Raw genomic sequence first — 23,473 nt, 5'->3', positions numbered from 1 at the left:
ATCCCAGTTTGCACCCCCCCCCCCAATTCCCTCACTTTTTGCAGTTTGTGATGCAAATGTATCTTGGCGAAACTGACAGCACGCGTGGGCCCCGTGTCTGTTCTCCCGCCCCCGGTGACGCCGGCGCGGGAATCGGGGCCCCGCGTGCCGGTGCGGTGCCCGCGCCCGCACCCTGCCTGCCGCTGCCGCCGCCGCCGCCACCGCGGTCCGGGTTTTGCGGGCGGCCGGAGCTGTATTTCCAGCGCTGTCCATCGCTCGGTGCTGTTGGCCCTCTCTCCGTCTGATCCGAGCCGGAGCAGTGCGGGGCGCCCCACGGGATCAGAGCGCTCCCCCGCCGGGACTCCGCTCCTCACATCCTCCTGCTGGGACCCGGCTACATTTCCAGCCAAGCCTGGCTTTATTATGTGTCTCTGCAGTGCAGCCCCAGCAGCCGGATCGGGAGGAGGAGAGCCAGCGACCACAAAGAAGACAGGAGCGCAAGGGAGGCTGGCGGGCGGGCCGGCGCCGGCTGGAGCGCGGAGGAGCCGGGGCGCAGCCGCCGCCGCCGCTGCCCGGGAGGACGGGAGCCCGGCCGCCGCCTGCTCGTCCTCCTCCTCCGCCGCCGCGGCCGCCACCTCCCCCTTCTCCGAGCCCCTGGCCCATGGAGGCAGCTAGCGGGGCCGGCGAATTGGCACCGGCCTGGGGATCGGCTGCGCACCGCGCGCTGAGCACCGCAGCCCGAGGGCAGGCAGCGGCGGCCCGGCGCACGGGCTGAGCGATGCCCGGGGCACGGGCGCGCCTGCCCGCCGCCGCCTGAGCGCCCCCGCGCGCCCCTTCCTCCTTCGGGGGGCCGGCGCCGGACCGAGCCGAGAGCCAGAGAAGGGGGCGTGAGCCAGGGCCCCCGAGCTGCGGCTTCCAGGAGGCTGCGGCCGTTTCGAGCCCCCCAAGTAGGCTGAGTTGAGAGATCCCCCACCCCATCCATCATAATCTCAAAACCAGGGGTTTGGGCATTTTTTAACCATTAATATTTATTATTATTTTTTGTGCGGCAGGGGGTAATTTGAACGCTTTTTTTCCCCCGGGGGGTACTGAGCTTCCGCGCTCCAGACCGCCTCCCGGTCTCCTCCCCCCACGAGACCCCCTCGACTCCAGCCCCGTCCCCCCTCCTCAGATGGGTTCATTGTGAGCTCCGCACCGGGCTGCGTGGCCGGACGCCTGCAAACTTTGCACAAAAATCCGGCAAGGGGCGGAGGAGGAGAAGGAGGAGGAGGGTGAGGGTGGCGGTGGGGTGGGGGAGGGAGGGAGGGGGCCGCAGGGGCCGGGGGCCGGCGGGGGGTGGGGAGGAGGAGGGGGGCGGCTTTTTTTTTTTTTTTTTGCATAACTCGGCTCGGCCGAGTGGCCTCCGGACTCCCCGCGCCGCTGGGACCGCCGCTGGGACCGAGAGCCCCCGGCTGCCGCATTGCAACAGGCAGGGCCCCGGCGCGCCCCCCGGGCCTCCCCCCGCCCCGGAGCGTCCTCGGCCGGCCCGGGCCGCCCCCCCAAGGGAGGCCGCCCCGGACCTGCGATCCGCTCCCCACAGCTGCCGACCCGGCTGCAAAAAAAAAAGTTTCCGAGAGGCAGGCGGAGAAGGGGGAGAAGGGCAGCTCGGAGCGGCGGGGGGCGGCGGGGGGAGCAGGCCGCGGAGGGCGACGGAGCGCCGGGAGCCCCGGACATGTCCAGGCGGAAGCAGGCGAAGCCGCGCTCGGTGAAAGGTGAGCGAGCGAGGCCCGGCGGAGGCGCGAGCGAGCGAAGAGGGAGGGAGCGAGGGAGGAGGGACCGGCGAGCGGGCGGGCGGCCGGGGACCCGAGCGAGCGAGCGAGCGGAGAGGAGGAGGAGGAGGAGAAGGAGGAGGAGGAGGAGGCGGCGGCGGAGGAGGCGGAGGCGGAGGAGGAGGAAGAGGAGGGGGAGGAGGAAGCCGCGAGAGGGAGGCGGAGGCGGTGGAGGGGGTACAGCGCGGACACCCTACCCGACCGGACCCTCTCCGGGCCCGGCGCCGCTCCCCGCGGGGGACCCGGGCCTGGGGGCGCCGCTGAGGGGCCCTTGCTGCTCCCTCCGTGAGGGCCCCCGGGCTCGCGTGGCCAATCAAGGGGTGCGGGCCCGACTTGGCGGGGATTGCGAATCTCGGCGGCGGCGGGCGGGCGGCAGGAGGAAGGAAGAGGCGGTGAGAACGGGCGCCCAAGAGGCCCGCAGCTCGGAGGCAGCTTTCGCTGGGCCCCGGGCCTTGCCACCTTTCCTCTGTCCACGCCTTGTCGGCCCGGGACTCCGAGGGCGGCGGGCGTTGCTTGAGCGCAGCCCCGGGCCCCTGCCCTGGCCTCCGGGCGCCCCCTCCCCGCCCCCTGCCCAGGCCGCTCTCCCGGCACGGGCCCCCGCACTTCCTGCCTCCTCCACCGAGGCCAACCGGGCTGGGAGCCACTGCCAGGAGTTCATTGTCTGCGCAGCGCTGGCGGGACGCGGGTCCCCAGGGGAGCGCAGCGGCCGCCGTGCGTGCCCCTCGGCCGAGGGCGCCCGGGACCCGACCCCGGGCACCCACATTCTCGACACTCCGTTTGGCTTCCTGTATCGGGTCCCCGGAGTGCACAAGTTTGTGAGGACGGACACATACACACATACATACACCCCTCTTCGTGTCTGCCTCAATTTCTATTTCTACCGAGAGCCCCTGGCAAGCAGAGGCCCGGGGGAGAAGCCGTGTGAGGGCAACTGAGCAACTCCCTGCCCTTCTCTCCCCACCCGCTGGACTGTCCAGGCCTTGCTGCTTTGTCCTGATTCCAGCCCCTTGGCGGTGGGTGCCCGGCCTCCTGCCCGCGCTGGGAGATGATAGAAGAGGGACAGGATGAGAGAAGATACATCTCTGGAGCCAAAAGTCCCGGGGCCCTTGTCCTCTCCCAATTCCCTTGATGACCTCTGGCCCGAGCCCAGTTCTGCTCTGAAAAGTTCATTTCCTGGAGGCCTGCGCGGGAAGGCGCAGGGCCCCCTGCTCCCTTCCTGCCAGCCTTGCTCCTGGCTGGAAAGGCTAGGACTGAATGTGGCAAGTAGGGTCGTGAGACACCCCCCATTGCTCTCCTTCCAAAGTCCCAGGAGATCACTGGGCACCCGGCTCATAAGAGATTCTTCCTGTCATCTTAGAAACCCACCAACTCAGTCCAGACTCAGCCTCCTGGATGCTCCCTTTCCTCTTTTTCCTAGAGAGAAGTTGGTCTTGTTTCCCTCACCCTGGCACGCATCCCAATACGGGATAGTTTGGCGGGATCCACAGAATCAGCAGGTCTAGAGGGTATTCTGGTTGAGGGACAAGGAAACCAGAAGAGAGATCTCAAGAAGGGGGCAGGAAAACGATAGATGTTTGTCCTTTTGCTGAATAGAAGGGTTCTCGGCTTGAAATAATATTTGATTTCTTTTCTCTTTCCCTGGCTTACTGATCACTCCTTCAAGAGCCACTTAAGGTGGCCCAGAAGAAAATGTACAATTGAAGTCTTTGGTTGGAAAAACAGTTTTATCTAACTTGGGCAGTTGATTTTGAGTTAAATCTATGCAGAAAAGATTTTTCATAGAGGAAGATACAGAACTTACCTACCTCTAACCTGAATCCATGCCTCCATACTTCCTTCTTTTAGAAGGCGAGACACAGAAAGCAAAGGTAGAACACTTTGCAGGGAACAGATGGGTGGGTGTTTCAGAGTCGCTGGAACCTAATTCTAAAACCACTCTGTATATCTCTGAGAAAGACTCAAGAATTGGTCTTCAGCCTTTCATGAAATGAGCCTGGACGTGATTTTTAATGAATGTCTCTCTCTAAATGTGTATGTGTGTATGTATAGCAGACAATTCAAGCTAATCGATGGGGGAAAGACGGGAGAGTAGAAATAAGACCAGTGAAGGCATTTTGAGAAGTGTTGTAAATATCAACCACACAGCGCCTTTTTGCCTTTAGAGTCTGAGATCCTCTGTTTCTTCCTGCGGTTCTTTGCATTTTCCAAAAGCAGCTACAACTCTTGTCTCTCACCATTTTGCTATTTACTGGGGTGAACAGGGTGGAGATGTGGCCACTTATCAAACGAGGAATTAAGGGAGAAGATCATTTGAATAGATAAGAGTTACAGCAGGTGATGGATTTATTGCTTTTCAAGAATTGCCTCCACCCTCCCCAAACCCCCTTTCTCAAGCAATATTCAAAAGTGTGTGCTCGAGTGTGGACAGCTCAGCACCAGGTGTTTAAAATGACAAGGTGTTCACCTTTAAAGATGCTTCTTAAGGAATAGTGGTGCCTTTTAAAATTTATTTTTTTATTTTGCCTCCACCGCTGTGGATCAGGGCTAACGGGGAGGCATTGTGGACTTCCCCAGCCCTCGTATTCCGCTGTGAAAGTCGCTTGACTGTAGAGTGTGTAATTGATCTCGGAATGTGAAAGCCCATAGCAGGAAGGAAAGACAGAAATATAACAATTTCTAATAGATGCTCAGAAAGTGTGATTTGAAACAGGATTGCTGCTTTGAAAATCAAACAGGCCTTGGTGCGGGGGGAGTCTCACTTTCCACTCATGGACACAACCTCCCTTCTGGAGTGGGATCACTTGTCCCCTCGGGATGTTTGTCCTTCTTTGGAAAACTCAGCTCCCAGGGGACACCCAGCAAACAGGGAAGGGAGCCGGGGCAGTAGGGCAGGGGAGAGAAGAGCCTCTTTGGTTTTCAAAAGCCTTGTGATTAAAAAAACACACACACACCAAAAAACCACGAATGATACAAAAGTCACATTTTCTCACCGATATGCCCCCTCCCGACACCATTCTCTCCCTTTCTGTTTCCTGGTGGTGTGGTGAGGCTGTTGTGAGATGATTTTGTTCCCTTTGATAATTTTGGCCTCATTCTCCGGGGCTCTTCCCATCAGAGCTCTCTGATGTTATTTTGGCTGATCATATCAAGTGGTTTGTTAACCTGTCTCTCTTTACCCACACTGCCTCCTCAGATCCACGAAATAGCCTGTCCATTTATATGGAAAATTAGTACATCTTTTTTCCAGCCTCAGCTTAAAACTTTTGAATAATTGGTAATAGTGTTGATTTTCTCCATCTAGCAACTGCCTGTTAATTACAGTTCTTAATGTTAATTAGCACTCAGGCTCTGTCCATGCACCCCTCAACCCCAAGATCCAAAACTACACCCAGTGACTTCTCTGTGCTCCCCTCCCAACCCCCATCTTCCTCTCTTGCAAGCCCGTAGCTCCTCCAAAGTCCATCTTACAAATTTGGTGGTCTAGGGACTTGGGAACAGTGTAGTTCGCCACTGCTCGTGTTTCCATGGAAATAATTGAGATGTAATAAATAGAGGCATTCTGAGGTTACAGGTTTCTTGATTCAGCTGAGACCACATACAAGTGTAAATTGTCGAGATTTGTTTGGCTAAATGTACATGATCTTGTAGGAAGGGCAAAACAAATCCATTATAGATTCTTTAGCTTTCTGTGCGGATTGGGGCAGCTTGACACTTAATGCTAATATTTAATTCTCCCCCCACCCCCACCATTGAAGTCACCAACTCCCAGCTTTGGAAGGGCCTGTCTCACTAGAAAACATCCTTTATGTCTAGTAATGACGGCTTAGAATCTGCCACCTGTTTCCTAGCAAAAACTTGATAAACAGTAAGATAAGATAGCTATCTGTCTTGGGCAGGAGGACCCTGCTAAACATTTAACCATAAGGTGTGGAGTGTGCCTTAATAACAAAAGGTGCAAAATGCTGGTGACTGTACAGCCATGAAGCACTGGGTAGAACCAGCCAGCCTTGGCACTGTGGTGGCCTGCTACAGAGCGTTAACAGAGGAGGAGGAGGGGGAGGAGGAGGAGGAGGAGGGAAAAGCAGGGGAGGGAGAAATAGCATCTGATACAGCCTTCCTAGCTGGAGACTAAGGCTGCGGGTCTGGTTCAGTCTAACAGAAAGTTGCAATAATTGCTATATCGGTAGCCAACTCTTAAGCTGGTGGCTGTGGAATTCTTCCCTTGATGTAGGATTTAATAGTCTGGCAATTAGATGCATTGATTTCTCTTAACTGTTCATTTGGATGTGTAAACGGAAGAAACCTGCCACTGAGGCTGATGGTGCAGATGTGCTGCCTGGCTCTTGGAAAAAGGCTGATTTAGATGATAGTGGTAGGAGAATGGATTCTTCAAGGCAGTGTTGGGGCCAGTTCCTTCTTCTTTTAAAATTTCTGCCCATTTTGCAGGAAAATGAACAGCACCTGTTGTTCAGATACTGTTTAAAAATAAACAACGGTACCCAGTTATGTCTGAAAAGTGAGAACATCCTTTTCTGCTGCAGATGCCTATGGAGTGACATTTCTCTCTTTGAGTGACTGGACTGACTTGCATATTTTTGGCAGATGGTCTGTTAGGTACCAGAGGGGAAAGCCACAAAACACCTTGGCTCTGAGTTCCAGAGGGGCCTCCTGCTGGAAGTCAAGTGAGTTCCCTCTCCCCCTCCTAGGGGCCTGGAGTCACCTAGACCACAGTGGTTCTGTCAAGCCCTAAAGAGGTATGGGGACATGGTATCTTCAACCCCTTGGCAGCTGGTGGGCTGTACGACTTCAGTGGCTTGGAGAGTGGGTAGATAATGAGCTCTTGCAAATGTTAGCACCTCTTAACTCCCTGCTCCTGGACCTGCAGGTTTCTGTAAGCGTCACTAACTTCTGACATGCAGGCATCTAAAACCATCTAAAAGCAGAGGAGGGCTAGCTTTCCTGAAGGCCCTATCTTTCTTTTTTTCTTTTTCTTTCTTTTCTTTTCTTTTTTTACCGAGGTGTATGGGTGGGTTTAGTTAACTCTTTGTTTGCCCGAGGTTAAGCTGGACTTACCTTTCCTGGACCTTGTCCATGGTACACTAGAGTTTGCAAAGAATATTCTCTTCATGTCTTGAAAATGTTTGCAGTAGATATCAGGGTTCCTTTCTTATCTGCAGGTCCAGGGTAATTACAACAGAATACCTTGAAAACTGTTAGTGGGCTCCCCGTTACTGTGGGTAGCTGAGGAAAACCTTGCTACACCTTGGTGAATTTGACAATTTCTGCAAATTCCTGTCAGCTTGCAAGGGCATTTTGTGTATAAGCATGTTAGTTGGTAATCAGAGTAGTTTGCACCCAACATGGGCTAATTAAACCTGGATTGGTTATATCCCAATTGAAGTTTTTGGCGCTGTCAGCTCCCCCCTGACTGTGGGAGATGTAGGGTGGAGTGGAGTGGGGGAGATACTGATGGAAACTTTTGATTCATTGCTTACCTGCCAGGATCGGTGGCAGCCAACGATTGGGGTTGTACACTCAGTAAATAAAAATACTTTACCTTTTTAAAGGAGCGCCAATTAGCTGATTGCTCCGTGTGGCTGTCTTTAAGGAGAGTGCTGTTTGCCCTATCTTCTTGTACAAAGGTTTGATTTTTAATGTCTTGTGAAAAGGATTCTCTTTGTCTTGATTGATGTCAGGAATAAAAGCATGATGGTAATATCCCTTTGAAAGCTATTGTATTGTCAGCCCTGGCTGACAGCGGGAGGGCCTCCCAGCGTTATAGATTAGTGCTGTGAAAACACTGACATTTTCTTTGTTACGTTGCTGTTGTTCTACTTGCAAAGTCAATTACACAATGTCGGAGCTCAGTTACCGAGTTGACTTCGGAAGGAGCTATGTCTTTGCATTCTCTTCTTAAAGATATGATTTTCCTTTGCTACTGTTGTTGTTGTTTTATTTTCTTTCTCTTTCTTTTTTGACCTGCTTCCCTCCGGTGACCACCCTCCCTGCCCCGCTAAGAGTCGGAACGTGTTAGCTAGGCAAACACACTCTGGTTTCCATTGTGACAAGTCAAATTCAAAGATTGCCACATCATTATCTCTGAATTCTTCTGCTCATTCCCATTTCAGTGGCTTCTTATTGACGTAGTGACTACAGCAGCCAAGATACATAAGAAAACCCATCAAGTGAGATTATGGTGTTGATAATCTGTTATCAAGTGGGTTGCTCTGGATTTCGGCTCCTTAAGGTTGGCAAATTCCGGGTTTTCTTTCTTTTTCTCCTGTAGACACTGACCCGGGCTGAACCAGGTTCCTGGGTTGATGGGATCCCCAGCAAATAGTTCTTTGCCGCAGAAGATTTATAAGCAGTTCGATCTCAGAGGCCGGGGCTGGTGAGTTTGGACTTAGAATCCTGGATGCCATCACGGCAGGGGTAGAAGGGTCTCGTAAGAGAATCTTGTAACCTATCCTTCTCCTGTGGCTCTCCAAGGCGCCTTTCCTGGGTGTCCTTGAACTAGGAGTGATTTTTATTCTCGTCTATGTGTGTGACATCCTGCTGCTGAAAGGGAGGCAAGCTTGAAATGTCCAAAACTGAAAACGATCAGAGTGGATGTTTTCATATACACCTCTCCCACCCCGATCCCTGCCTTCTCCAGAAAGAGAAAACCCGAAATTCCTTAGTTCACTGAACCTGGCTTCCAAAGAGGACAGAACTCGGGGCAAGGAGATGGCTGCCACTGACTCCAGATGACAGGGACCCATCAGGAATCTCTGGCTGAGGACACTAATTGTGGGCCCCCAAAGTTATTATTATGAGCCGCCAGACAAGAGCTTGTGTTCGCCAGCAATTTGTCAGGACTAATTTTGTTTTTCTCCAATAATTGAAAATTAATGTCTTGAAGTGAAAGCAGATGTTCATGTCATCTTCTGAATTGGGATATAAAATGGGGCTCTGTAGATGGGCTCACTAATTTAACAGCAATTTCCCTCTCGCAGCTAATGGGGGTGTTGGGGCTGACGTCACCTGAGGCCGGGGTCGGGGGATGAGATGAGCATGGGAGAGCGAGCATCAGCTGCACCAGATCTGGTGGCGGGAGCGTTCCTTTCTGAGGGAGAGTACCTTTCTGAGGGAGAGTATGTAAACAGAAATATTTCCTGGGGCTTTGAAACTTAGAGAATTCATTGTTTTGAATACTCATTCACCCAAGAGGTATTTATTGAGATAATTCAAGGCATTACCGGGAAGGAGAGCTTTAGTTTGGGGAGACAGTGGATTCCTGCAGGTTAGAGGATGATGGGCTGTGGGTTCATCACCTTTACCTGGAGTAATGTTGGTTGAAGGTGCAGCTTTGGGGCCCAGATCCTAGAGCTGCTCGCCCTGCTGGTCTGAGGAGGGGCTCAGAACTCTTCATTTCTCTCCCTTTAAAAAATTGAGGTAAGACAGACATAACGTAAAATTTACCATCTTAGCTGTTTGTAAGTGTCCTGTCCAGTGGCATTAAGTACGTTCACATTGTTGTGCAACCATCATCACCGTCAACTTTCATTTTTAGCCAATGCCCAGGTGGTGGTCCAGGGTTTGGGGCTGGGGGCTCTTCACTCATCACCCTCCAAGGAGACTGTTCAGTCCAAGGCCTCCCTTTTCCAAGGAGAAATGAGAGACAGAGGCTCTGAAGACAAAGTGGCTCTGGTAGCTGGTGGTGCTTTTCCTTGGTCTAGCTCGAGAGGGGAGACTGACGTGCCCAAGGCTGGGCAGGACAGGAGATGAGGAGCTGTGGGCTGGGGGCAGGGCCGGAGGGGTGCTTAGGAGCCGTTGAGTGATCTGGTGACCCCTCTCAGGATTAGAACATTTGTTCTCTCTCCTTTGGGACACCATTCCTCTGGAGACTGAGACTGGCAGAGCTGAGGTTGCCCCATGGCCCCCACACCTGCCTGCTAGGACCCAGGCAGCCCCTCTGGCTTGCCCAGCCCTGCACACTTCAGGCCCGTCTGTCTGTGATGGGGAAGGGGAGGGAAGCTGCTCTGGAAGGGCCACTTAGTTCCCTTGATTTCTGCCTCTGGCCCGTGTGGCTCTGGTACTGCCGACACTTCATACCCTTTTCCTCCTTGGTGGTGCCAGGTACATTTTTCCTCCCCTGGTTTTTTTCTGTAATTGAAATTTGCCCTTTCGTTACCTGGGCATGAATTATTTTTTGCAGCGTTGTCATTCCCTGTCCTGCTGTGAGGTTTATCTCTTCTGTTGATCCTAATTAAATAAAACATACTGTTCACCTAACTCCTGTTGCACTGAATTTTACCTGCCTGAGGCAGAGTAATGGCCATCTGGGCTTGGTTAGGGAGCAGGGCATGGCTGGATAAGGGAGCTGGGATGGTAGTGGCTACCACATCCAGGCTGGGTGTACCCCCTTGGCCTGGGGGCTGCAGGACCTTGTAACCACCAGCAACATGTGGCCTATTTCTGGTTCCTGAACGTGAGATACTGCTTTGTCCTTAGCCCCCTGGGACTGCAGGCCTGAACTTGGGGAGAGGAGAGACAATCACCAGCTCCAGAGAGCCCCCAGGGTGAGGGAGGAGAGCGGTCTCCCAGGGCCCTGGATGGAAAGATGGGGCAGGCTCCTGTCACCTGGGGTGGAGGCTGCAGAGTGCGCTGGGTTCTCTGGGGAGCCAAGAGCAGAGCACAGCTCTCAGTGCCCAGGACAGCTCTGCAGATGTCCTGTCCCCTCAGGGAGAGAGGGACCAGCCAGGCATACACATTGGGAGGATTCAGACCTTTACTATTTTTGCCTTTGAACTTCTCAGAATCCTGAAAATCCCGGGTTGAAGAGGAACCTTGGAGGTCACCGTCTTTAGACTTCTTTGCGGGTGTTTGTGGCATCCTTAGTCTCAGCCAGTCTGGACTCACACACCTTCAGTCTCAGGGAGCTCACTTGGCACATCTCTGCATTTTTAGCTTGAATTTCACATGCTCCTCTTTCCATTAAAATGCAGTGTGCCTCCTGTAATGTAGGTGTGTTGGTCCTGGGGCTGTCTCTTGGGGCCGCAGGGAGTAACTCAAGTCTCCATTCCCCAGAACAGCCCTGTTGAGAGTTGGCAAAGCTGGCCTTACTCAACTTGCCCAGGGGAAGGACTTCTTCGTTTGGGACACGGTCAGCCCAGTGGGCTTCCAAGGCTCCACACTTACTTGCATATGACCTTGACTTGGGCTTCTGGGTCCTTGTGTTTAAAAAAGATTTGTTAGATAAATGAGTAACTGTGTAAACTGTTGAGGGAAGAAATGAATGGGTGGACAAGTGAATAAGTGAATAGTGAAAAAATGACTGCTTAATGAGTAGATGAATTCCTGCATGAGTGAGTGAGTGAATGAATGAGTGGGTGAACTGGTAGGGAGCAGAGATCATCTGCTTTAAAGGTGACTGGGGCTCACGGCTGGCATCTTGGGTGGTCTCTCCCGTCCCCTCAGCTGGCCCCTATTCTGTTCAGGAGGTGGGAGATGTTCCCCCTGGAGGACTGGGAGCCCTCATGCCCCTGGGGTTATGGTGCTTTGTGCCATTTCCCCTTCGTCCTCAGCCCAGAGGGAGGTGGGGCTGTGTGTAACACTCTCTTCTATGAGGTTGTAGCTACTGTTTTAAAATTTTTTTAAATTATTTTTTAAGAATTTATTCATTTTTTTAATTGAGGTATAGTCAGTTGACAGTGTTGTGTCTAATTTCTGGTGTACGGCATAATGTTTCGGTCAGACATATTCATACATATATTCCTTTTTATATTCATTTTCATTATAGGTTATTATAAGGTATTGAATATAGTTCCCACTGCTATACAGTATAAACTTGTTTATCTATTTTATATATAGTAATAGTATCTGCAGATCTTGAACTCCCAATTTATCCCTTCCCACCCCCTTCCCCCACTGGTAACCATAAGTTTGTTCTCTATGTCTGTGAGTCTTTTTCTGTTTTGTAAGTAAGTTCATTTATGTCTTTTTAAAAATGTAATTTAATTTAATTTTTTAGCTTAAATATCTTTTTTTTTTTTTTGTATTGAGTTACAGTCAATTACAATGCATCAATCTCTGGTTTACAGCTCAATGTCCCAGTCATGGACATACATACATATATTCATTTTCATTTTTTTCCATTAAGATTATTACAAGATATTGAACATAGTTCCCTGTGCTATACAAAAGAAACTTTTTAAAAAAAATCTATTTTTATATATAGTGGCTGACATTTGTAAATCTCAAACTCCCAAACTTATCCCCTCCCACCCCCTTTCCTCGGTAACCATAAGATTGTTTACTAAGTCTGCGCGTCTGTTTCTGTTTTGTAGATGAGTTCATAGTGTTCTTTTTTTAAGATTCCACATATGAGTGATATCATATGGTATTTTTCTTTCTCTTTCTGGCTTACTTCACTTAGAATGACAGTCACTAGGTCCATCCATGTCGCTGCAAATGGCATTATTTTATTTTTTATGGCTGAGTAGTATTCCATCGTATAAATATACCACAACTTCTTTATCCAGTCATCTGTTGATAGACATTTAGGTTGGTTCCATGTCTTGGCTATTGTATATAGTGATGCCATGAACATTGGGGTGCATGTATCTTTTTGCATTAGAGTTCCCTCCAGATATATACCCAGAAGTGGGATTGCTGGATCATATGGTGAGTCTATTTTTAATTTTTTGAGGAATCTCCATACTGTTTTCCATAATGGCTGCACCAAACTACATTCCCACCAACAATGTAGGATGGTTCCCTTTTCTCCATACCCTCTCCAGCATTTATCGTTCATGGACTTTTTAATGATGGCCATTCTGACTGGTGTGAGGTGACACCTCATTGTAGTTTTGATTTGCATTTCTCTGATAATTTTTTCGTATGTCCACTGATCATTTGTATGTCTTCATTGGAGAAATGCTTGTTTAGGTCTCCTGCCTATTTTTGGATTGTGTTTTTTGTTTGTTTGTTGTTAAGTTGTATGAGCTGTTTATATATTCTGGAAATTAAGCCTTTGTCAGTCACATCATTTGCAAATGTTTTCTCCCATTCCATAGGTTGTCATTTTGTTTTGCTATGGTTTCCTCATTCATGTCTTTTTTCCTCATGCATGTCTTTTTTTTTTTTTCAGATTCCACATATAAGTGATATCATATGGTATTTTTCTTTCTCTTTCTCGCTTACTTCACTTAGAATGACAATCTCTAGGTCCATTCATGTTGCAGCAAATGGCATTATTTTATTCTTTTTTATGGCTGAATAGTATTCCTATATATATATATATTTATTCCTATATATATGTGTGTATATATGTATATATACATACATACATACCACAGCTTCTTTATCCAATCATCTGTTGATGGACATTTAGGTTGTTTCTATGTCTTGGCTATTGTAAATAGTGTGTAGCTACTGTTTATGGAAGGCTTTATGCCAAGGGTTGTGCTAGATTGTAAAATGTTTTTAAACAATAAAATCAATATGAGACTTTTGTACTAACTTTAAATAAAACAGAGCTTTAAATTGAATAAACTCTCCCTTCTCTGCTTCCTGCCACAATCCTATATTTGACCCAGCTTGGTGCTGGCCAGGACTCTGCTGTCTAGCCTCCACTAAGTGGCCTTTGGACTTTCTGCATTTTTTAGGGGCCATTTGCCCCTGAATAGTATCAGGAGGGAAAGATGGGTTGGGAGAATCATGCAGGAAAGAGAAAATAGGATCGTTTGCAGGGGAACCTGCCAGTAAAATAAAGCTCAGCATAAAAAAGAAAGACCCGCCTACTCGCTGAAAATTGATTTATTTCTCTTGTAGGGGAGGGTTGTGGTTTGGAGGAGGCATGTGCTGTGATCTTGGGCAGCTCCCTCTGTGGGCCTCTGTTTTCCTGTCTATAAAATGGGATGGAACCTGTTGGCTTGGCTGTCGATCTTGGTTGGTGTAGGATTTCAATTCCTGGAACATTAGAGTGGGAAAACACTGGATGCTTTAGCTTTAACATAATACAGGCTAGAAAGATATTGTTAGGTCTTTTCAAGGTACGTTTTAAGTGATGGGTCCATAGAGTGAGAATTCTGAAGTCTAGGGAGTCCTCCAGTTCGAGCCTCCTTTGCTTCTCTGACCCTTCGGAGGGTTGAGGGGGAACATCAGACAAGAGAAGGCATGACTGTGCTGCCGGTATCTTTTCAGGTGCCTGAGAGTCCAGCCTGATGTGCCCCTGGCTTTTTTGCCCCCAGGGCCTTTGCCAAGCCTCCTTGGAGCAGGCTCCCCAGTACTCCTCTAATCCAAGGGCATTGTGGGCGGGGAAGGTTCGAGTCCCACATATGCCCATCCAGAGCCACCAGCATGGCCAGCCCAACCCCAGGGAGGATGTGGAAGGATGGTCATGACCAAACACTCACCTGTGCCAGGCCCTGCCTTCAGCTCTTCTCACCTGTTCTCACAACAGCTCTCTGATTTATTTCACGGTTACACAAACCGAGGCCCAGAAGGACCTTGCCCACAGTCACGTGGCTAGAGGGGGCAGAAGCGGGATTAGCCAGGCCCTGTCCAGCTCCGGAGCCTGTAGTCAGTAACGTTACCTTTACTTATAACTGCCCATGGGGCCTGAAAAGACAGCAGAGAAACTTGTGCTTTCTCCAGGGGCTGGAGAAGTCCTTGGACTCTGGGCTAGGAGAGAGGGCCGTGAGTGAAGGCAGGAGTGCTGTCCTGTTCCCCACCCATCCGTGTACTCCTTTTGGGCTGTCCATATCCACGTCTTTCAAAAAAAATGATTTACACATCTTAAAAAATAATTTAATCCCCTCCTTCCCCAGAGATGAGCACTGTTATCCACAGTTATCTTTCCTCCCACACCTCTTCTGTGGTAGATTTACACAAAAACATATGTATATACACCAATGCATACATAATTTTAAACCAAGATGCTATCATATTCTGCTTGACTACACTTTCTCTTATTTGCTGTTTTCACGAGGCAGTGAGTTTCCAATCTTGGTTGCACATAAATGTCATCTTAGGCACTTAAAGAGATAGCATTACCTGGGCCCCACCATAGACCAAGTAAGTAATCCAGACTCTTGAGGTTGGGGCCCCAGGTCAGTTTAGTTTAGTTTAGTTTTGTTTTGTTTGAAAGCTTTCAGGTTACTTCAAGTGTGCAGCCAGGGTTAAGAACTATTGGTCTAGGAGACACCATCATGTTAGTATTATAGACAACTCCCCTTCAACAGCTGTAACGCCATCGAATGGGTACACCAGCATTTATTTACTGTCCTCTCTTGAGGGATGTTTAGTTCTTCACTGTTATAAACAAGGATGCAAGGAGCATCCTTGCTTCTAAATCTTTGTGTTTCTTAGGCTAGATTCCTAGAAGTGGAATTGTTAGGTCAAAGGGTAGTCACTTGAAAAATTTGAAGGATATTTGCAAATTGCCCTCCACAAAGGATGTACCAATTTACCCTTCAATAATAGTGTGAATGCGTGTTTCTCCTAATCCTTGCCCACATATGATGTGTCCCATTTTTTCTTTTCTTGTCCTTCTCCTCCTCTTTCTTTTTCCCCTTTTTCCTTTTTGCCAATCTGGCAGGCAAGAAATAGTTCATTGTTTTAATTTGTACTTCCCTGATTTCTAGTGAGGTTGACCATTTTTCTTATCATTATAAAACATTTTAATTTCTTCTTTAAGAAGGGGAACTGCACTGCACTCTCTGAATGTGGAACTTGGGGATTTGGACATTTCTTTCCCTCAACTAGTCTTTAGTCATAGATCTTCTTCCATCTGTCCATCCATCCATCTACTCATCCATGCATCATCCATCCATCCGTCCTCCATTCATCATCTCTCCATCCCTCTGTCATTCATCCATCCTCTTCTCTTCGCCCATCACTTCCCTTTCCTTCCTTTTCTTCCATCCATCCATCCATCCATCCATCCATCCATCCATCTGAATCCTGAGTATCTTACCCAGGTAAGTATCTTAGCCTGAGCTCCAAGGAAAATGCAGAGATGAACCAAATCGAGGCCATACCCTCAGGGAGCCCACAGTCTGGAGAGGATGTACAGCCCTAACCACAGGACCAGACAGGGCAGCCCAAGCCCAGGAGGTGCAGGTTGAGGGCTGACAGAAGTTGGAGGGGCTCCTTTTGATAGGGGGAATCAGGCATGGCCTGGAAGAAGGGGTAGTGTTTGATCTGGGCCCAGGACAGAATCACAGCACCCAGGGCAGCTAACATTCGACGAGCACCCCTGTGTGCAGGCCCTGGGCTGTGTACTTTCTAGGCCGTATCTCAGTTCGTCTCGATACTCACTCCTGACCGCTGAGGCGGAGGTCTTAGGCTTTCTTTCTCACAAGCAGTAATGGATCTTGGAGAACCGTTAGCCGAACTCCTTCTCATGTGACTGGTCAGACTTTCCAGAGAGGGCAAGTCGGACGTCCAAGGTCACACGATGATCTTGTGGCAGAATTGTGCCTGGTGGCAGGGCAAGGAGGAGAGGAGGAGAAGGGGTGGACCTTGCTGCTGCCACTGACCTAGACCAGGGTCTGCCTTGGGAACAAGTTGGACCTCTCAAGCCCTCTCAAGATCCTGATCAGGTAGACCTGAACTCCCACGTCTTATCCCACCTGCTTCCTTGCCATGTTGATCGTGAGCCTCAGCCTCATTTTCTGTGAAAGGGGGGTCCACTCCCAGGAAAGGAGTGAGAAAGTTTTGTAAAACTGAAATGGCCACCCGGGATGGGGGTAGGACTCACACTCTGAAGCTGCCTCACTTTCCATTCTCTCCCTCTCTCACCTATACGTTTGCACTCAGAATGCAACACCAGAGAAAATTCTTGGGTAAAACCTAACTTTAACCTGTTGCCCGCTGGGGCCACCCTACCCTCTTGGTGGTGCCAGGTTATGAGTGAGGTTTCTGCATGCCTCATTCTCCCCACCTGGTCCAGGACAGCTGTCTTTCTAAAGGGGTGCACTGGCCAGGCACAGGGAAGGGGACTGTGTGGGAGGGTGTATGCCCCAGAATGGGTGTGCATGTGTGTGTCTGTGTACATGAGTCCGTGTGTGCCTGTGGGTGTGTGCATGTGTGTGTGAGTCTGTGCATACGTGTACTAGCTGGAGTTCGGCTGTGTGTCCAGGTATGATGCATGTGTGGGTGTGTGAATGCCAGACTCCAGGGGGGGAAGAGACTCTTGTCATTGGTTTCATGGTTCAGACTATGAGTACAGGGGTAGAGACCACACATGGGTGGTAGACTTTGTTCATGAATTTACCTTACACCCATTCATTGAGATGCTTTTGGAGCCCCTACTATGTGCCAAGCACCATGCTAGACTTGACCCCACTAAAACAAAGAGACAAGTCCTTTCTCCTTGATAAGATTCTGTTTACATCTATAAAGCCATGGTTGTGAGGGTGAAAAATGAGTTGGTATTGGTGGTTCCCGAAATGTATTCCAGGGCTTCACTGATGTTCCACCAAAAGAATAAAATATTTCCTGTGGCCAAACCCATTTGACAACCACTGTGTTGAGCAAAGTTAGAAGTTCTTTTTTTTTTTTTTTTTAACTTTCTGGGCTTCTCAGAGCCTTTAACATGCTACTGTGGGATTTGCTCAGAGATGTTAATAGTTTCTGATTTCCAACCTTCTTGATCACTTGTCAGGAAGTCCTACTACCTGGGTACAGTGTGGGTTTCTAGTCTTTTGAGGTCTACTATAATGACTGGCTTACTCGTTCATTTATTTATTCATCCCACGCATGCTTATTAAGCACCTACTATGTGCCAGCCACTCTTCAAGTTTATCCTAGTTGGGGGTGAGAGCCCATCTACAAGTACGTGAGTCAGTAACATAATTGCTGGGAAATGAAGCAGGTCCTGGGACAGGCTGGGAGTGGTGGGGAAGGCTGTCCAGACAGGGCCATCTGTGACATCTGGGAGGTGACACCTGAGCCCAGGGTGATGGGGGTGGTCATGAGGGGAGTTTCTGGCTGGAAGCCTTTGCAACTGGTACTTTGGTGGGGCTGGGGGATGTGGGAGGTGGAGGTACTTCTCTGGGCCTCTGCCTCCTCAACTGGGAGGACACACCACTGGCCCAGCCCTTTGGTTTCTGTGTAACAGTCCAGGCCCCAGAGAGAGGCTTCTCCTGGTGGTGAGTCAGTTTGATGCGGCTTTTTCTGAGCAAGGACGGCTTCTGACTCCTAGTCTTGCCCTAGGGGACTCAGTGGCGCTCCTCCCCAACCATGAAGTCCTATCTCCACGGAGGGCTCGGGGAGGGGGCCCTCCCTGGGCAGGCCGGCTCCGAGCACCACCCAGCAGAGCCCCTGCCTGTCCTAGTCACTGCCGGGTCCCCAGTGCCTGGCACTGGACCCACATTCCCACCCCTGTCTGACAGATGGGAAAATGAGGCCAGGAGGCTCCCACAGCCCATTCCCTCAGAGGCCCAGCCCAGAATCCAACCCTTCTCCAAGCCAGGGCTGTGACCCGAGGCCGGTGGGGTGGGGAAAGCACAGATTTCCAGGACGGGAGGTGGGATTTCGGGCCCTCAGGGACCCTCCTGGGTTTGTCTGTAGAGTTGCCCGGTGTGGTTTGGGTCCTGGGAGATGAGAGAAGGGGAATGGAGAAGTGGTGGGGAAGGGCTAGGAGATCTGGGGTTGGGGAGGGGGCGGGAAAAGAGATGGGGTGGGGGCCCACGGGAGGGGCCTCGGGACACGTCCTGCCCAGCGAGCCTGGCCAGTCGGCGGGGCGCTTGGGAACGCGGCCCCTCCCCGGGCCCTCGTCTGCCCGCCCCGCGGGGCGGCCCCGGGACCCCTTTGAGGCGACCGTCCTGGGAACGCGTCGGGCCGCCCCCCGCCCGGGAGGGCTCCATGGCTGCGGCGCAATAACTCAGGCCCAGGTTTGGGCACAAAGCGGCCGCGGCGGGGGGCTGGCTGGGAAGGCGCGGGCTGCGGCGCTCGCTCGCGCTACCCGGGTGGGGCCGGGGCTTGTTCTGCACCGCAGGCCGCCCCCGCCCGCCCGCCCCTCGGAGTCTGGGGCTGGCGGGGCCCAGCTGTCGCCCCCAGGACTCCTGAGTCCCCGGGCCCAGAGCCGGGGGCGGGGCGGGCAGGCGGCGGCGGCGCCGTCCAGCCCCCAGCTGGGTGCCGGCCGGTGGGTGGGCTGCGGCCCCCGCTGGCCAGATGTGCGCCTGGGGGGAGCCCGCCGCGACCTGGAGAGCGGATTGGCCCGCAGCTTTGGGGCGGGGCGGGGGGAGGGCATTTGACCGCCGCAGAGGCCATCCCAGAGTGTACAATAATAAAGAATAAATGCCCTCGATTGCTTCTGAGCACTTCACGTTTAAGCTTCGCAACAACCCTCTGAGGTAGATTCTGTGATTATCCCCGTTTCACAGAGGAGGAAACTGAGGCCCACGGTGGCAAAACAAATCGCTCGTCTCACAGCTGGGACTAGACAGGATTTGAACGCAGGCACTCTAGCCCCAGAGCCGTACTCTGCCCATGCACAGCTCCCAAGTGTGCAAGTATGGGGATTATGGGAGTGCAATTCTGAGTACGCTTGCATATGTTCAAGAAGTTACAGACAAAAGATTTGCAAACAGATCTAGTGATTCTGCGTTTGCCACTTAAAACTCACTCACTCATTCAATCACTGGATGGATACTTCCTGACTTCATTCATTCCCTGGATGCATATTTCTGACTCTGTGCTAGGTCTTATTGCTGGATGCACAGTGATGAGTGAATAGGACTGGGTCCCTGTCTTCAGTGAGCTTGCAGTTTAGTTGGGGGCGGGGTAGTAAGAATGACAATAGTGAACAGTTACATCAATATGCAGTTGGGGTGACCTGATGGTCCATTCTGGGGAGTCCCCCAGGACTGTGGGCCTTGAGGTTGAATGACTCCAGAGGTTTGCAGAACCTCTGGCGTGGCATGGTTCCAGAGATTCTCATGGACATCTCCAAGTACCCAGGCAGTAGGTTGGAGGTGTCCCTCCTCATTTGCCAGACGAGAAGCGCTGATCCAGAGAAGCCCACAGCCTTGCCTGGCTCCCACTGCACCTATGTAGCACAGTTGGTGTCCAGTTGTTAGTCAGGCTGCTCATTTCCAAAGTCCCCGTATCCCATGGATAGGGGCCCTGACCCCTAGGCCCTGGCTCCCGTGGTTGGAAGTGGAGGGAATCCCAATGCTTTGTCGGTACCCAAGTCTCTGAGCTGTCCCCATCCCTCTGACCTCCAGTCAGGCCAGTGAGAAGACAGCTGCCTCCATGCGTCTGCTCCATCCACAATTCAGTGTGAACTGGGTATCTGAATGGGCTTTATTCTGAATTTTTTGTCTCCATTGCCTCCAAATATCCTTTACTCACGCTGCTCTGGGAGCTTAAGGCCTGTTGTAGGTTCTGGGTCTGAGCCTGGGGTAAGGCTGGGCCTGTTCTCAGCCCTTTCTGTGCATTTGGTCCTGCCTTATTTTTGTTAGGAGAGTTTCAAGTCTGCTCCACTCTGTGGACACTGGTTTGGGTCGGGCCACAGGGATGGCAGGAGGGGTTAATATTTATTGAGGTTTGGTGAGTGCTGAGTGCTTTATTCATATTTTCTCATGAATCCCCTCAGCAGCCTTCTGAGTCTGGCACCATTACATTTGCCATCCTGCAGGTGAGGAGCGTTGAGGGTCAGCCTGAGGTCCAATGTTACATGTCACAATCAGGCTGCCTGACACCGTGATGCCTGCCTAAGTAACTCCCAGAGCCACCGTCTGTGCTCCTGGTGGATGAGTGGCCTCCCCTCCCCCAGGGGCCAGGCTGGGAGACAGACCCATAAACAGTTATGAACTCTGAGGCTGGTAACACCATGTTCCCCCTGAGGACCCAGCTGGTGGCCAAGTTCACACTCCCCAATTTGCCTCCCCCCTCCTGCCTGCCTGGGCCTACTCCTCAAGTTCAGTTGGGGTAGAAGCAGCATGGACAGATTAGGGTAGGAGGATAAGGCCAGGTCTTTGGGACATTTTGGGTAGCTGGTGGACAGGGCTGTACCTGCTTCCTGGTTTTTTAGGAACTCCACTCCCAGCCAGGCCAGCCTGTCTCTTCTGCTATGGATGGGAGGTGCTTACTTGCCCCATTTAGGGTGGGGAATCCTCCTTTCTGTTGTCTCCCCCTTACCCCTAAGCCCCAGGAGTCCAGCTGGCTCAGCCCAGGAATCTTGGATGTGGTGGTTGGGGGTGGGTGGCCTTGCTAAGGGAACTCAAAGATTTAAAGAGCCCTGTCCTCTGGGCCTCTCTCTGTTTCCACTCAAACTGTCCCTTGGGCCCAGGAAATGGCCTGTGAGCCTGCATCTTCTCCCCCACCAAATATCTTCCCTGGAGCTTGGGTTTGAACCGAGGGTGCATGCCCCTCCAGGGCTGGGTTTCCAGGCAGCCCTTCAGCTGACGCCCATCTTGGCCAAGAGGCCCAGGAGGAGCAGCTCTTCCCCTCCCTCCTCAAGTCCCTCTCCCTGGGCACCGACCCTCTGCATTCCCTGCCCTCCACCCCCTCCTGTGCAGGCTTCCTGGAACCCAAGGACCCTGGAGGTTTCTGGACCATATCGAGTTGCCTGGGTGGTTGTTTCTTTTTTTTTTTTTTTGGCCCCTGCAGGGTGGAGGAGCTGGGAGAGAAGCCCATGATTGGGCCAGGGCCAGCCAGGGGTGGAGGCTGACTGGAGCCCGTGTCTCCCTGGGTGGAGCTGTGGCCCCCCCCCAGCCCCTACCTCTCTGTGGCTTCCCCTCTTAGCTGGGACCAGCCCTGTTCGGCATTTCCTGCCTCCCTCCCTTTCATTTTGCACCAGGCTCCCCAAGGACACCCCTGGGTGGGATGTGGGGCCCACTCTAACCGTTCTCCCTGGTGACTGGGGCCTGACTTGACCTGGCACTGCCACAGTCCTGCTGAGTCCGGGCCCAGGATGGGGTCAACTAGATTGCTTCTCCTTACTCTCCCCAGGCCGCTCTTCCTGGCTGGTCTGCTGGGTTTAGCTGGGCCCACCTCCAGGTCTGAGCCAGGGGGCCGGAGCTGACTGAGTGCTCCTCACAGACCCCTTGGCTGGGGACTGGTGGGGGGTGGGGCTCTGGAAGAGGCTGAGGGGCTGGGGGAAAATGGAGCCCTCAAGGCCGCGGGGTGGGAGAAATGGAAGGACTAACCCTCTCGGGACAGGAGCCAGAGCTAAGACCCCTTACAGTTAATTCTGAGGTGCTTCTGAGAACCCCAAGTCCTTGGTAGCTTTGCCGTACACCCCCCCCCCCAGCCAAGAACCACTGCACACATGGTTTTGCTTTTCCAGGCATCCTCCCCTGGTCCCCTCCCTCTGGGTGCCTTCTGAGCTCCTCGGGCCCCTCCCCCAGTTCTCCTGGGCCCCCTCCTTCCTCCTTGACCCACTTTAGTCCCCTGTTGCTGGGGGAGGGGAGTGCACAGCCGGCGGCTCTGATCCTGGCTGCCTCCCCCAGCATCCCTTGGGGCGGGCTCTGGATGGAGCCAGCAGGCTGAGCCGGCCCGGCCCCAGGGACTGGCACACGACGTGCTCCGAGTGGTAGCCTCCCTGCCCCCTCCATGGACAGACAGTTCTGGACAGCTGCCCTTGCCGAGGCCCCTGGGAGGCCCTGCCAAGGCCAGGCTCCGGTTTCCCCCAGCCCCAGAGAGCTGCTGCTCCAGCGGTCCCTCCTACCACTGCCTTCTTGCCGAGCCCACTTCCCAGAGGGGCTGTGAGGCAGGGCCCACACCCATTCTTCTAAGTCTCTATTGGAGAGACAGGAGCTGGGGTCAGGTTCCAAGTCTGCTGTTGATCTGTGTGACTTGGGGGAATCCACCAACCCTCTCTGGGCCTTAGCTGTGGAAAGAAGGACTTGGACCAGATAGTTAAACTTTACTGAGCATCTACTATATTCTGAGGACTCAGCTAAGCATTTTACATTTATGATCTTCATTGTATTGTCACAATGATTTTGTGAGGCATGCTTTCCCAACCCCTATTTTAAGGATAAGGCAACTGTGGCATAGAAAGGGAAAGTAACTTGCTTGAGGTCACACAGATTGTATGTGGTGGAACCACAGGGGTTTGAGTCCAGGCAAACTTGATGAGATGAATTTTCATTGCCCTAATATTCTATAATTCATCCTGATGCTGGGGCTGTTAACCCTTCCTGGACTACTGCATGGCTGTCTAAGGACTTGAGATCCTCCTCCAGGGGTCCTGCCTGAGACTCCTGTCACTCTGTCCTGCTCTGCCCTGCTTGGGAGTTGCCTGGGTTCCCAAGCCTGCCCCCTGTCCTGCAATAGGCTGTGGGAAGCCAAGGCCCCAGGAAGCCCCCACATCTGGGAACTGGCTCCATCCTCAGTCCTAATTCTGTAGTCCAGGGGCCCGGCCCTGTGTGTGATCACTCTGAGCACAGGATGTGTCCTGTCTTCCAGCACTGCCAATGCAGAAGCCATGAGCCAGCGGGAATTTCCTCATGGCCTCCCTGCATGAGCACCAGCCCAGCCCTGCGGAACCCCCCGCACACGCTGCCCCTCCTCGCTTCCCACAACCCCACCAAAAAACAAATGTGAAAAATGGGGTGTCGGGCCCTGAGGGTGCTGTTCAAGTCTGGGAACCATGCTTCTCTAATCTTTGCATTTTCTGTCTTTTCCTCCTTGAGTCTTGACATCTGTCCGTCCTCTGGGAACCTTTTCATTTCATCATCATTGTC

General features: G+C 52.0%; 1 protein-coding gene across 1 annotated transcript in view; it reads left to right on the top strand.

Moving 5' to 3' along the window:
* The first annotated feature begins 274 nt into the window (after nucleotides 1–274).
* ZNF423 (zinc finger protein 423) overlaps nucleotides 275–23,473 on the top strand; it is a 314,357-nt gene continuing 291,158 nt past the window's right edge. The window contains exon 1 of the mRNA XM_032486262.1: nucleotides 275–1,730. Within this exon, the coding sequence (XP_032342153.1) occupies nucleotides 1,691–1,730 (40 nt within the window). The 5' untranslated portion in view covers nucleotides 275–1,690. The remainder of the gene's footprint in view (nucleotides 1,731–23,473) is intronic.

This window comes from Camelus ferus, chromosome 9 (genome assembly GCF_009834535.1).
Source record: "Camelus ferus isolate YT-003-E chromosome 9, BCGSAC_Cfer_1.0, whole genome shotgun sequence".
In the NCBI taxonomy this organism is placed as follows: Eukaryota; Metazoa; Chordata; class Mammalia; order Artiodactyla; family Camelidae; genus Camelus; species Camelus ferus.
Note: the sequence above shows the minus strand (reverse complement) of the source record. Positions and strands in the feature narration are given on the sequence as shown.